Source organism: Leucoraja erinacea, chromosome 13, assembly GCF_028641065.1.
Source record: "Leucoraja erinacea ecotype New England chromosome 13, Leri_hhj_1, whole genome shotgun sequence".
In the NCBI taxonomy this organism is placed as follows: Eukaryota; Metazoa; Chordata; class Chondrichthyes; order Rajiformes; family Rajidae; genus Leucoraja; species Leucoraja erinaceus.
The window spans coordinates 39219721-39235251 of NC_073389.1; the positions used below are offsets into that span (position 1 = coordinate 39219721).

Here is a 15531-nt window from a genome sequence, read left to right on the forward strand (position 1 = left end):
ATTAGTATTGCAGGAAATCCACTATAGTTACAAGGGAACTGGGAATATAAAGTGGTCTCCATAATGTTTGGGACAAATAAATTTAATTTATTTGCCTCTGTACTCCACAATTTGAGATTTGTAATAGAAAAAAACACATGTGGTTAAAGTGCACATTGTCAGATTTTAATACAGGGTATTTTTTATACATTTTGGTTTCACTTGTACCTCCTCCAACCTCATCTACTGTATCCGCTGTTCCAGGTGTCCAATTCTGCACATCGGCGAGACCAAGCACAGGCTCGGCGATCGTTTCGCTGAACACCTCCGCTCAGTCCGCCTCAACCTACCTGATCTCCCAGTTGCTCCCCCTCCCTTTCTGTCCTGGGCCTCCTCCATGTAGCTTACACCCGAGCGGTATGAACATTGACTTCTCTAACTTCAAATAGCCCTTGCTTCCCCTCTGTTTCGAACCCCATCCCCTTCCTAAATCCACCAGTCTTACTGTCTCCGACTACATTTTATCTCTGTCCCGCCCATTCCCCTAACATCAATCTGAAGAAGGGTCTCGACCCGAAACGCCACCCATTCCTTCTCTCCAGAGTTGCTGCCCGACCTGCTGAGTTACTCCAGCATTTTGTGTCTACCAGTTAGACAGGTACATGGATTGTGCAGGTTTGAAGGGATCTGGACCAAGCGCAGCAAGTGGGACTAGTGTAGCTGGGACATTGTTGGCCGGTGTGGGCAAGTTGGGCCGAAGGGCCTGTTTCCACACTGTATCACTCTATGACTCCATGAACAGTACTTGCATCAGATTAAACCTAGTGGGTAGATTTCTCACTGTGCAGGCTAGGAAAACTGCTGGCCTGCTGGGCTGCATGAGGAGTTGGTTACTGATTATGTGCAAGAGCTGCTGGCAGCAATGGAACATAAAACCAATGCTGAAATTTGGATCATCTGTGAAAAAATGTGGTTAATTCCAATAGTCCTGGCATGGACAGAAAAAGTTGACCTTTTTGCAGTGCTATTATGAGAGTTAAGTTTGTAAAGATTTATTTGCACATCGTTAATTTTGATCAATGTGTAATAATTCCATTTTACACAGGTTAACTACCTGCAAATAATGTAGACCGTGCTTAATAATTCATAGTTGATTAATAGAGCAGCTTTTCCTTTTATGTAATACGTCTGGCATTAATGTTTTTAAGTGAATTATTGATTCTGAGACGAGCTACCAAAACATGTTGAGTTCATTTTTCATTGTAAAAAGCTCAATGCAAAATGTAGCCACATTATCACAAATGCATTTACATAAATCATTTCTATATTCTAAAAGGTACCTGTTGCTCAAGAAAGCACCCAAAGAGCTTGCTGAGCGTACTCACATTTTTAGTAGCTTTTTTTATCGACGCCTGACCCGAAAGGGTAATGCTGAATCAGAGGAGGCGAATAATCTCTCGTAAGTAAATCTACCACGATTTCTACATACTTTTGTAAGTTTTGATGTTGTTTTAATGAAACTGCTCAAGGAACACGGGCAGAATCTGTGGAGGGAAATGAACAGACAAATTTTCAGGTTGGGACTCTTCACCTTGGTCTTGAGCTGAAACGGTGACTGTCCCATTTTCCTCCACAGATGCTGCCTGACCCGCTGAGTTGAGCTACTCCATCAGTTTTGTTTTCATTCAACAATTCCATTGTAGTGTTTTGTTTATTTGCAAATAACACTCGGTAGCAAATGTGTAATTTATTCCTTGACCGAGTTGCACGTTGTGTTGCCTTTGTAGAATACAGCACAAGAGGCATCAACGTGTGAAAACGTGGACTCGTCATGTGGATATCTTTACAAAGGATTTCATATTTGTACCTGTTAATGAAGAGTGAGTATGCTTTTTGTTGAAAAGCAGATGTTTCTGAAATACTTATATAATCTGGTGAAGTGGTGTGACTTAACTGAAATATTATTATTTAGCAGTATCTGCAATCTTTTTGATTTTGTGCACAAGAACTATAATAATAATAATAATAAGTTTATTTATATAGCACATTTATAGTTAATTTTCATTGACCCCAAAGTGCTTTACATAATTTAAAAATCAGTTCCATACAAAGCATAAAGATGGGTTAACAAAATAATAAAATGCATAAACGGGACACAACATGTAACATAAACATCCACCACAGCATTCATCACTGTGGTGGAAGGCACAAAAAATTTTGGCCGTCCTCCTCCATTTCCCCCCCCCCCCCCCCCCCCCCCCCCCCCCAGAGTCCAGAGTCCAGTCCAGGATCGGTCTTTCCAACCAATTGTTCAAGCGCTTTTGATTGCAACATGCGCCAAATTTAGTTCAACAAGAACTAACATTGATGTGTTAACACTAGAAATAGTTTATTATTAAGATAAGCTATACTTTTAGTTACCTGTTTTGTATCTTACACTTGGCAAATCGAATATAGCGACAAGAAATGTTGAATGCTGTGTTTTAGCTGTACAGGTGACAGATTTCTCCATTTGACCAGATCATCAGTTGAAGGCTGAAGGGACATTTGGATATTAATTATTAGTAACTGTGAACGAGGGTTAAATTGGTAAATTGGTTAAATGCATTTAAATAAACAACTTATTTCTGTCATATTACCTTCCAGGTCTCATTGGTACCTAGCTGTTATTTGTTTTCCTGGGTTAGACAAAATAGTTTATGAATCTGATCTAGCCAATGAACCAAAGACCAGTCCATCTTCCACACATTCAAATAGTGAAAACGTGAGCAAAGACCACATATTATCACCAGATGAAACTGATAGGAATACCTCTCAGAGTATGCCATCAGAGGATTCAGAAGGTAAGAGACCCATGCCTTTGAATTGCATATTTGTTGTTTTATTATTCTTTAATATATTTTAATTTATAGTTTGTATAAACAAGCCTACTATAATTTTAATATTTATCTCAGTATAAATACGCCAATGGTCCTAATTGGATTCTGCAGTGAATTAGAAGAATAGAACAGCCCAGCACTGGAACAAGCATCACAGCCCACAATGTATGTGCTGAACATGACGTCAAGATAAATTAATCCTATCTGCCTGCACACCATTTCATTCTCTATGTATCAATGTGCCTATCTAAAAAGCCTCTTAAACCCCACTCAAATTAAAAATAGACACTGGCTGAAACCAAAACACGTTGAACATATTTTTTTCCAAAGCCATGTAATTAATCACTTTAGTGAAGAAATCAAACGTGAAAAAATAGGTCAAACAAAATTGTATAAAAGCTGTTTAAGAAGGAACTGCAGATGCTGGAAAATCGAAGGTACACAAAAATGTTGGAGAAACTCAGCAGGTGCTGCAGCATCTATGGAGCGAAGGAAATAGGCAACGTTTCGGGCCGAAACCCTTCTTCAGTCTGAAGAAGGGTTTTGGCCCGAAACGTTGCCTATTTCAGACTGAAGAAGGGTTTCGGCCCGAAACGTTGCCTATTTCCTTCGCTCCATAGATGCTGCAGCACCTGCTGAGTTTCGCCAACATTTTTGTGTACCATTGTATAAAAGCTCATCCTTTCAACATTTGTTTAACCCTAAAATGCTATATTCATGGTTATTTATGCATTTTTTATGCTTGCTTCTTACTTTATGGTCATCCCCTGCCAGTTTTCTCAATGATGCTGAAGCCCCAAGAAGCCTTTTTCTTTCAAAATATTTATTTGCAACTCCTTTTATGTTGATCTTTCCATATAATTTAATTTATGTGCGGCAGCTCCTTTCATTAGGAAAATGGGCAGTCATGAGCAACTTGTAATTATTCACTGTAATAAGACATATTATACATGGTATTATGGATTAATTCAGTATGGTGATGATTAGCATAAAATGCCATCCAGGTCGGTGTTGATTTGCTTATGGTAATTACTTTAATATTTCAACCAAATTTTGTTTATTTCAGATAAAGATTCCAGCACTGTTCCCTGTGCAACTCCTTTAGTTTCACCCGGTCCCAGCATACAGGTAAAAATAATGGTGATTTAGTCTCATTTCTAAATAGTTTTTCTCTTGGAAATGGACTGTTTGCTTCAAAATTAATTTAAAAGTAATTACATAGAAAATGTAGCCACCGTTTGAAAAGCTGGAAAAGATCTGGAGTTATTGTCAGACTTTACTTTGTATTTTTGTTTCAGCGGAGCAGTGTGCAAGGCAAATAAAATTGAATTTCATTACTGGGTCATTAAGACACAAGATTTTGGAAATCATGATGTCTGAGAATGCCACAGGAGTAAAAGAAATACCACAGGAGTAACTCCTGTATGTCAGGCAGGATCTCTGGAGGACATGCATACGTGACATTTCATTTCGGGACTTCTTCAGAGTGATTGGAGTAGGGGAGGAGAAAGCTTGAAAAGAGGTGGGGCAGGACAAAGCCTATGTAGATTTAGGAGAGGGAGGGTTTCATTGACAGGTAGGTGGAAAAAGGTTTGCGATGAAAAGGAGACATAAGGGTGCCGGATAAGAATAGAAGAGGAGTGAAATATGAAACTGCGGGAAAGAACGAGCCGGGGACAGGGGTCCAGGACAGTGGGAGGATTGGATACGCACCTGAGTGGGGCACAGGGAAGAGAAGGGAGAAAGGGGGGGGGGGGGGGGGGGGGGGGGGGGGGGGGGGGGGGGGGGGGGGGGGGGGGGGGTGGGGGGGGGGGGGGGGGGGGAATAAGTGGTGTTAACTAAAGTTGGAGAGTTCAATTTTAATATCGAAGATAGACACAAAAATATGGATTAATATAGCGGGATAGGCAGCATCTCTGGAGAGAAGGAATTTGTTTGTGCACGTCGGGTTGATTGCATTAGTCGAAACAGGGTGGACCATGTGAAGGTTGCAATCTCCCACCCCAGTGCTGGAGTAACTAATCTCCCACCCCAGTGCTGGAGCTGGTCAGGCAGCATCTTGGGAGAAAAAGAATGGGTGATGTTTCGGGTCAGGACCCTTCTTCAGACTGAATAAGTTTGAAGAAGGATCCCGACCCGAAACGTCATTTGTCCATTTTCTCCAGTGATGCTGCCTGAAGTATACAGTGAGGTATACTTCAGATGGGGCCTATGGGTTGCATGATGGACTGGGCTACATCCACAATTCTTTGTAATTTTTGCAGCCTTGTGCAGAGCGGTTGCCAAACTATGTGTCATGTTGTATGCTACATTTACCAATTAACAGAATAGAACTACCTTTTTAGAATTTTTTTTTTTTACAGGAATGTATAAAAGTACCAAAGAACTTACACCAACAAAAAATTAAGATACTCAAACAGTAAGTTGCATTGGTTATTATTTCCTAATTGATTTTGATTCCATGCAATGGATTGTTGGAAATAGATTTCTATTCTTTTTGAAGATAGCAATGTTTTGATGAATGCCACGATATAATGAGCAGTCCCTTTGATATTTAGTTTAAATCTAGCTGTAATATTTTGGCATTAGCAAGTTTTACATTTTACAACTAATCTTCTCACACAGTCCTGAAGTTAAGAAGTTAAGAACTAAACTCCAAATTTGTTGTTCTAATGTGGGATGAATAAGACTTTCTTTGGAGAATTGTTCATGCCATCCAATTCTGGCATGTTTCAGAACTGATTCTTTCAGGACATTACTGAAGATAGCTGTGGATTTTCATGTCAATCAGAATATAGTGAACTACCGAGAGGATTCAAGATGTTTAAGCATTCAGAAGAGCTTTCTGTGCTAAAATGTAGATGAGAAGGGATGAAAGCATATCTATTTCCCTCCTGGGATAATGTTCTATGGAATCGTAATCTTTCAGAATGTAGTGAGGCAAGTGGAGGCACGGTGGCAAACATTTTGTAAAAAATGACTAAGGTTTGATTGAATCATTGATTGAAAGATACAGCATGGAAAAAAACCCTTCGATCCACCAAGTCCACACCAGCCAGAGATCATCCATTCACACTAGTTTTATGTTGTCGCACTTTCGCATCTACTCCCTGCACACTAGGGGCAATTTACCGAGGCCAAATAACCGCCCAACTTGCATGTTTTGGAATGTGGGAGGAAACCGGGGCACCCGGAGGACATCCACACAGTCACAGGGAGAACATGCCAATCCGGGCAAACAGCACCCAAGGAGAGGATCAAACTTGGCTCTCTGACGCTTTGAGGCAGCAGCTCTACCAACTTCGCCAATATGCTGCCAAGTCTGTAAGGCTCTATGAAGAAGGGCAAGGATACACAACAAATTACGGTCGTGAATTGGGAGGTCTGATTTTGACATGATAAGATCGGACTTGGCAAAAGATATTTGCAGACAAATGTGAAATAATAAGACTTCAGGCCCAGTGTATTTCTATAATGGTAAAAGTTAAATTGAACAATTAAAAAGGAACCCATATGTCAAAGGCATAGAGGTTGGATTAACCCCCCTCCCCCCCCATCATATCTCGGGTTTAAAGAACTGAACACAAGCGAGGCCCTACCGGAATATAGAATGTACATGGGGAGATACTTAAACAATAGTGCTAAGCTTTGTCACAGAATGACGCTGGTAGACAAGATTATGCGTAATCTCTTTTTTTATGCATAATAGGACAAGCCAGTTACCAGGGAAAAATAGGACCCAGTAATGACCATAGTGGCCTTCAATGCATGCAGTTGTGAGCTCAGAAACACATACTTGCCATTTGTATTCAGTATGGAGCAGAACGTTGCAGTTGAAGAATTCAGGGACGGGTTCATATCTTTGTCCATACAATGCATTATGTTTAATGTCTAATATTAAGGAGCTCTTTAATAATTGATAAGAAAAAAATCCCCTCTCTCTTCCCAAGTTTGTATGGTTGGTTTACAAAGTATAGATGTACGATTGCACATGGCTTTTTTAAATAAAATTGCGGATGAGAAAGTGTTTCAGTTTACCCATTGGCCTTCAATAATTTTGTGTTTTCTTACTATCTACACAATCTGTCTCTTTGTTGCAAGCTCTCTAAAGAAACTTTCAGATTTGCTACAAAGAAAAATAATCCTAATTTCTGTGGCTTTGCAAATTGAAACTAAACCTTTCCAATCTAAACATTTCCAAAATCAAGGAATATTTGTTATCCAATAGGCGCAAATGGTAATTAGTATTTTTCATTGGGAAATGGTGCAGTTGATTCATTTGTACAAAACTATTTCAGTCTCTGCTTTTAAAAAAAAAAATGAAATGAGTTTTGATAACTGATATTTTCAATTTTTTTCCTCAGGCCATGTATTCTTATAATGGACTCTTTAAGAGCAGCTTCACAATTGCACACAGTGAAGATTTTGCGAGAGTGAGTATCTGTAAAATATGGCTATCTGTTAGAGTATGGCAGAAACATAATATCTGTTTGTTTTCATGGAACATTAATCAGACTTTAATTTTTTTTGTCTTTCAATTATAACAAACATCATATTCACAAATGTGGTATCGACCCTGTTAAATGTACAAAATAACTTTTAACACAATTATACTCATCTTGTTTCATCTGAGACATTATATTGAGACAGCTTGTATCAGCTTCTGCTTTATAGTGGAAAATTCAGGCATTGGTCCCAATCCTAGTTAACATTCGTATACCTCAATTGTAGGTACATTGTTGACTGAAGAGTACAGAAACCAGTATGGCATGTGGCTTGTATGAATGTCCATTTGCTGACCCTATCCCTATCACTTAGCCATTTAAGGGAGCACAGATGAAACAAACAGAGGAGGTTATTTTTTACAACTGCAATTCTGTTTTTAATGTGAAAAAGTCTTGGAAGAAAATTGCATCAACTTGATCAAATAGGTTGGAACATAACTTGTTTAAAAATTGTATCAATGATGCATTAAAGGAAATAACTTGAATTGGGTGATATATTCTTTTGGGCAAGCAAACAATTTTATTATGTCATGCTCTAATTTTGGAGTTAATAATTTCCAGCGGTATTTCATTTGATTAAAATTCATACGCTCGCCTTAACCATGTTGGAGATGAAGATGTGGGTGCTTAAGATTGTCTCTTAATTTTCAAAACGATAAAGCAGTGAAAGATTTTAAAATATGAAGGGAACATTTTGGTATGGTTAATACATTAACAATATTTGAACATTGGCAGTGTTTATATTTTTAAAAAAAGCTTTAAAAAAAAATCATTTTCAAAATTGTTCATAATTGAGCAATGATGTTGCAGGAGTAATGATATTGGTGGAGTTGTGGATAGTGAGGAAGGATGTCCAAGGATTTAGTAAGCTATAGATCAGTTGGAAATGTGGGCAGAGAAATGGTAGGTACAGAGATGAAATGTAGGTGGAAAGTACACAAGAAACTGCAGGTGTAAGTGTGAAATGTTAGGCCGCTGACGAAATGGATGCTGCGGAGGTTGAAGCTATTGACCATCTCTACAGCAGTTCCATTAATGAGGACAGGTTTGTGTTCACCACCTTGCTTCCCCATGTCAACCACCAGCTCTTGCGTTTTGCTGACGTCAAGGAATTGGTTGTTGTTCTGACCCCATGATGCACGCTCAGCCTCTTTCCTGTTGATAACAGTGGTATAATTGGCAAAGTCAAAGTTGGCATTGTTCCAGGCCTCTTGTTTGCAGAAATGCACCAGGAAAATGTGATGACTTTTACCCCCACTCTTTTTTTTAAACAGGTATCTACAGGTAGAGTGGGAAGTGAAAAAAGGAGGACAGCGCAATTTCACAGTTGACACAATGAAAGGCTCAGTCCCCAGAGTCCCTAAGCAAGATAACAGCAGTGACTGCGGCATTTACTTACTGCAGTATGTGGAGAGTTTTTTCCAGGTAACTTTTAAAAAGTTCAAATTAAGTTTCATTGAGATGCTTGTTATTTTCCAACAAAGACTGTTTTGTCCATAAACCACCTGGTTGTAGGATCAAATATTGCTGAATAGGAATAGATCTTTCTCTTAATCATATGCCTCCAGGTTCAGTAACATTGGGCAGAGTCCTGGTAAGATGAGGGATCTGGGTGCTCTAATGTATAATTCATTAAAGACGTATGGCAATACTGCCCGACCCCGGCTGCGAGGGACTTCGAGCTTCACGCTCGTGATGTGCGCTGCGTGCACATTATTTCACATTACATTTTTGTAATCCTGTCATGCCACCCCCATTTTTGAAAAGCTTCTTACAGGCCTGATCTTATTAAATGGTTTGATGGGATGTGTAGTCACCTCCAGCTCCTATTTTGTATGTAAATCTAATGAACTACCCTAAGAGTCTGTAGATTTGTTTGGCTCGTATATAAAGTTTACAATCATTAGTGCATTGACTTTCTAAACTCAATTGCCAAGTGAACCCTCTTTCCATTCTTCTTGAAGAGGTTAATCGCTGCGCAGTTGTTACCACCAAATGTAGGTTTTGCTTTGTTATTTATATTGCTTAATTCAATACTGGCAACACTTACGAAATGTGAAAAACGTGCAAGGTGACAGCGCAAGGATAAAAGTGAAGCTATCAAACAGGGCCCTGTGAAGAGTTGGATTTGTAAGAGTGGGACCAAATTACATTATTATGAATAATTAGAATCTACCATGGAAAGTAAGAGCCCTTGTAACTTGGGAATACTCCCGGTGCCTGCCATGCTTACTGTTCTATTTTTGGAATCATTTTCATTAATAATTATGAGCAATATAAGACTTGAAACATTTGTGGTCGTTCAAGTGGATTCATATAATTCAAAAACAAAATACTGCAGATGTTGGACATCTAAAATTAGAACAGTATTAGGCAGCATCTTTGTGGATAAGAACAGAATGTTTCAGGACATCAATTTAAATAGAGCTACATGATTTCGGATGATGAAATTTTGCAACACAACAGAAGGCACAAAGTGCTAGAGTAAATCAGCAGATCAGGCAGCCGGAGCGTCCCTGGAGAAAAAGGATGGGTGATGTTTCAGGTCGGAACCCTTCAGACTGATTTGTTTATATACTTTGCAACACAATCTGTTCTTGTCTTGGATATTGCCATTTTTATTCCCTCCTTGCAAACTTATATATTCTCTTTCCACAGAATCCCATCACGAATTTTGAATTGCCATTGCAGTTAGATAAATGGTTCCTGAGACAGGAAGTAAAGAAAAAACGGGAAGAAATACAAGATTTGATTCTGCATTTACACAATCAGCAGAGAACTGATGTCGAATAATTCCATGCACATGGCACTGATGTATACTAGGTCATTTCAAAGCTGCTCATCATCTTGAAAATATGAAGATTTAAATTCAACTGTAAATGTTTAAACTAGATGACTAATGTGTAGCACTCAGTTTAAAACATTTTTGTTTATAGCAATGTACAGTTTAATAAATTATACTGATTTGTGACTTCTTGCTACAAGCTGTTTATTTCCTGCATTTTTGTGCCGTCAAAATGGATAAATGTTGGCCTTTTCGGGCATTTAATTCCCCTGCCAGAAGACACCGTACAAATTTTAATTGAAGTATAACGTTTACGTGGTTCTGCTGTTTCTAAAATGCTTGTTCATCAATTGAAACATTAGCAGGAGGATGTGTTCAGAACTATAGATATTCTGTAGCACACTGCTTTCAAGTAATTGAAGAATTGGAGATGTGAGTATTATGAAACAATTAAGTTAGAACAAAAGTGCATAATGCCATAGCATACCTGCAGATTTTCTTTCATTCATTCTCAGAGTTTTTCAGCTTTGACTGTTGTGATGGGGTGAATTGGAGGGAAAGCAGGTCAGTGCAGTAATGACGGAATTGAGTAAGGTACCAACTATTGGTTTTAAAAGAGGAGGCATTGTCAAATGTTAAAATATTCAATGACTGCTTGTATATTTTAAGTTTGTCATTACGGAAACAGGGTGAATCTTAGCAGGAAAATAAATCTCAAAATGGAGAAAATGAAAAACTAAATACATTATGTGAAAGGACTGTCTTGTTCTCTACCATTGTGTAGTTTTTCACCCATATTGAACAGATTCAAGCAATTTTGCTTTATATTAAAAAAAAAGTGTGTGAATGTAGAAATGGTGGAACTAATTTTGGAATACTGGAGAGATGTAAATAAGCTATATTACAACAATTGGTTTCAAAATGCAGAAGAATGTGATTTTTGTAAATGGAGCAGATAAGGATAATAGAACAATGGTAAAATGGGAATAAATTATTCAATGTGCAACTGTTTTAATGTTGAGATGCATATGTATTTTAATTAAAAGAAGAAATGTGAAGGATATTGCATGGCTCAACACCAACGTTTATTAATCAGCAAAGTATTAACTACTCTGGATATGAGAACCAGAATAAAATATGTAATAGATGCTGGTGCATGTAGAGCAAGGAACTACGGATGCTGCTTTACGAAAAAAAGACTGGAGTAACTCAGCGGGTCAGGGAGCATCTCTGGAGAACATGGATAAGTGACGTTTCGGATTGAGACCTTTCTTCAGGCTTCTTCAACAGGAGCAGGCAACTTGGTCTTTGTAATTGCTCTGCCATTCATCTACCTTGCATCACTTTGCTACATTGACCCTATTCCCTTCAGGTTCACAAATTGATTGATTTCTGAGCTTTTGTGTTCTGCATGCTTTTTGGTCTCCATATTTGATGAGGAGTGGAATCATTGGAGTCATTGCAGTGAAGGTTCAGTTGATTAATCTTTGGAATAATAGGACCAACACCATAAGAAAGGTTGGGTGTTTCCCCTTTGGAGTGTAGAAGAATGAGTGATGATGATATCGAAACTGTCTATGTTTATGGGGATTGATGAAAGGTTATTTTCCCATGTGTGCAGTCTAGACAGAGGGAGGCTCCTTTAAAGGATAATTTAAAACAAAGATGAGGAGGATTAATTTGTTTTCTAAACCTACCCATTTTGTAGCGTTCTACCTACATAGGCTATAATTCATGAATTGAATAATTATCCTAACAGTTCCCATAATTAAACGTATGGATTGTGTACTGTATCCATGTATTAATGAGTACAATTAAACATCATTATAGCTAGCTTGAAAAATGTTTATTAAATAACTGGAAGAATTTGTGCAAATTCAAACTTGCATCCAACAGGTTATTTGTAATATTTTTGGGTGGAGAACTCTAGAGATTCAATACACACTGGTTGAAAAAAAAATCATCACATCTCAGTCTGGAATGGGTGGCCTCCATGCATCAAACGCTTTACGGCCTGTCTAGATTTTGTATATTTCAGTAATATTCTTTCCATCTGCCATACGTGAGTCCCACCCTGCTTAACCTTTCCACGTAGAATTAACCCAATCCCAGCAAGAATTTGATGAACCTGTGTTGCCCTTTCAATTACAAATATATCCTCCTTTATGTAGGGAGAACAATGTGCACACTTTCCTACATTATACCCAATCTGGTAATTTATTTGCTACTCACTTAATCTATCAATTTCCCTTTGTGTATTGACTGCTTGCTCATGCATGTTTTTGCATTGTCAGTAAATTTACTTACTCGACCTTCTCAAAGTAATTACTATGGATTATAAGTAGTTGATGCCCCAGTATAAAGTATATTCAGGACATAGATCAATCTATCCCAGGTTCAATCTCCCCAAAATTGCAGCGTCATATTAAGTTTTTAGACACAATTTTCCTTTTGTAAATCCATGCTGATTTTGCCTAGTTTTTATATATTTTTTTAAAGTTCTCAGCTACCACTTGTTAATAGGTTCTAGTAATTCCCAATTAATTTTGGACTAATTTGTCTATGGTTCTCCATTTCTCTCTACCACCTTTCTCAAATTGCAGTGATATTTTTTACCTTCCATTCTGGGATCTGGAACAATTCATTTAACAATAGGTAAGTGTATATTTAAACTACCTGATTTCTTCCCTGGATTTAAAAGTTAGCTATTAGATGTTTATTGAATAATGAAGTATGATGACAGTTAAGCAGTTTTAAAATAAAGTTTTAAAAAATCATGCATGTACCATGATTCTATTGTTGCCGTCTACTTGCTCGTATGTGGTTACAGATTTTTTACACTTTAGCTCATGCATTATTTTCAATGTAGTGCTGTAAATAATGCAAATTAATCATGGCATTGTTAAGACATTAGATACTATTGTATTTTTCATGGATGCTGTTGGGGATGGAACACAATCGCAGTGAGTGAAATATGGGGAATGGTATTCCACTACCTCCACTGAAACCAGCAAATGAGAATTTTTAATGCTAAAATTCTCCTTGCAATTATAGAATACTAAACCAAGTGGGACCTGTTGGGTTCCGTCCCCTCAACGCGCGGTTGCGTGGGGAGGGGGCTGCCTGCGGCGTCACACACACTAACCAACCTCTCTCTCGCTCTCTCTCACGCGCCCCACACACACCCCACACTAACCCCCCCCCTCTCACACACACACTAACCACACACACACACTAACCACACACACAACACACACACTAACCACCCCATTGATATTATATTAATATTATTAATTCACTCCTTTTACCCCATGCCCCGCCCTATCCACTCATGCATAGCCCCCAACTCGCAGGTGCGGCTAGAGAGGGAGGGGGATAGAGAGAGAGAGAGGGACACTGAGGCACAGAGAGGGACACAGAGGTACAGAGAGGGATATGGGCACAGAGAGGGACACAGCGGCACAGAGAGGGACACAGCGGCACAGAGAGGGACACAGCGGCACACAGACACAGAGAGGGAGACGGAGGCACAGAGAGGGACACGGAGGGACACACGGAGGCACAGAGAGGGGTGCAGAGAATGGCACAGAGAGGGATGCAGAGGCACAGAGAGGGACGCAGAGGCAGGGGAGTTTGTTGCCTTTTTGAGCTGGGGTTTCCGATTTGCGGCGTCTTTTGAGCGGGCGGCCCTGCTGCTGCGAGCGGGCGGACGGTCAAAAACAGCGAAGGGCCAGCCGATCATGGCTCCCGCGAGGGGAACCTCACCCACCCGTGTGACAGACGATCGGGCAGGGGAAACGGAGAGGAGGTCGTTCCCCGTGATGGCCAGAGATCGCCAGGTGGGATCGGGATCAGCAGCGAGGAAAAGACGTCACGATTCCCCGAGTCCCTGCGATCGACGGAGGAATTGCAGGTCTACATAGACGGCCTCCACAAGAGGGATTAAATGGCTGCCACGGCCACCTTCCCACCGCGCTGCCCCGCAGCCGCGTGGTGATAATGACCGCCGCCGCCATGTTCTAGAGCCCAGTGGAGCGCGCAGCATGACCTGAGCAGCAGTTTAAAAACACTAAGTGACAAATTTAAAGAAGTGAAAGTTAAGAAGCGAAGAAATACAGAAGACAACAGGGGCGCCATCACTTGCAGCGCAAGCGGATGGCACGCAGGTAGATCCATTGTGACGTCATCAGTGAGACCATCTCGTTTATTTTCTACGTTTGAGATTTGTAAACATTTTCATAAATAACTCGAGAAATAATGCATTAAATTTTCAGATAAGGCTATTTTTGACATCAAGAAAATCTTTATCGGAATATGTAAAAATGTCACCGTTAGTGCGTCGTGTTTTTGAGGAGATGTGAAACGCACATGAACATTGCACAATACACACACATCCAAGATCAGAGTTTTATAAGTTTAGAGATAAGAGGAAGGTTCTTTCATAAGGTTCGTACATAAAGTGCATTCTCTCTGGGACGTCTAATTGGCCATGTGAAAGGAAAACATAGGTTTAATTATTAAAGTAGCTCACATAAAAGTACCATCTATCAGTTTTGTTGTGAAGGACTGATTCCAAGCCAAAGCTTGTTAATAATGAGCTATTTTCAGTAATAAATATTTTAATATAATATTGAAAATCTTGTAACTGATGGTTATTAATTACACTTGAGACAGGTAGAAAGGAAATTTGGTTCATAAGTTCACAGGTTATAAGAGCAGAATTAGGCCATTCGGCCCATCGTCTACTCATCCATTCAATCATGGCTGATCTATCTTTCTCTCTCAACTGCATTCTCCTGCCTTCTCCCCATAACCACTGACATTAGTACTAATCAAGAATCTATCCATTTATGCCGTAAAAATATCCATGATGGCCTCCACAGCCTTTTGTGGCAATGAATTCCACAGCTTCCCAATCCTCTGGCTTCCCGCTCATCTATGCTATATTACATTTCTCTTTTATTTAATATACTGTCCTTGACTTCCCTTGCCAGCCATGGTCGCCCCTTACACCCCTTAGAATCTTCCTCTTTGGAATGAACTGATCCTGCACCTTCTGTATAATTCCCAGACATGCCTGCCATTGTTGCTCCACTGCCATCCCTGCTAGGGTATCTTTCCAGTCAACTTTGGCCAACTCCTCCCTCATGGCTCCATAGTCCCCTTTGTTCAATGTAATACTGACACTTCTGATTTTCCCTTCTCCCTCTCAAATTGTAGATTAAAAGTTATCATATTATGGTCACTACCTCCTAATGGCTCCTTTACCTCAAGTTCCCTTTATCAAATCTGGTTCATTACACAACACTAAATCCAGAATTGCCTTCTCCCTGGTTGGCTCCAGTACAAGCTGCTCTAAGAATTCATCTCAGAGGCAATCCAC

At 39.5% G+C, this 15531-nt stretch overlaps 1 protein-coding gene across 1 annotated transcript in view; it reads left to right on the forward strand.

The window, feature by feature from the left end:
* Nucleotides 1-10332, forward strand: part of senp7 (SUMO specific peptidase 7) — an 81626-nt gene extending 71294 nt beyond the window's left edge. The window contains 8 exon segments of the mRNA XM_055644979.1: nt 1316-1438; nt 1767-1859; nt 2626-2822; nt 3925-3986; nt 5222-5277; nt 7223-7291; nt 8638-8788; nt 10022-10332. Of these exon segments, the coding sequence (XP_055500954.1) occupies nt 1316-1438; nt 1767-1859; nt 2626-2822; nt 3925-3986; nt 5222-5277; nt 7223-7291; nt 8638-8788; nt 10022-10156 (886 nt within the window). The 3' untranslated portion in view covers nt 10157-10332.
* The last annotated feature ends 5199 nt before the right edge of the window (nt 10333-15531 follow it).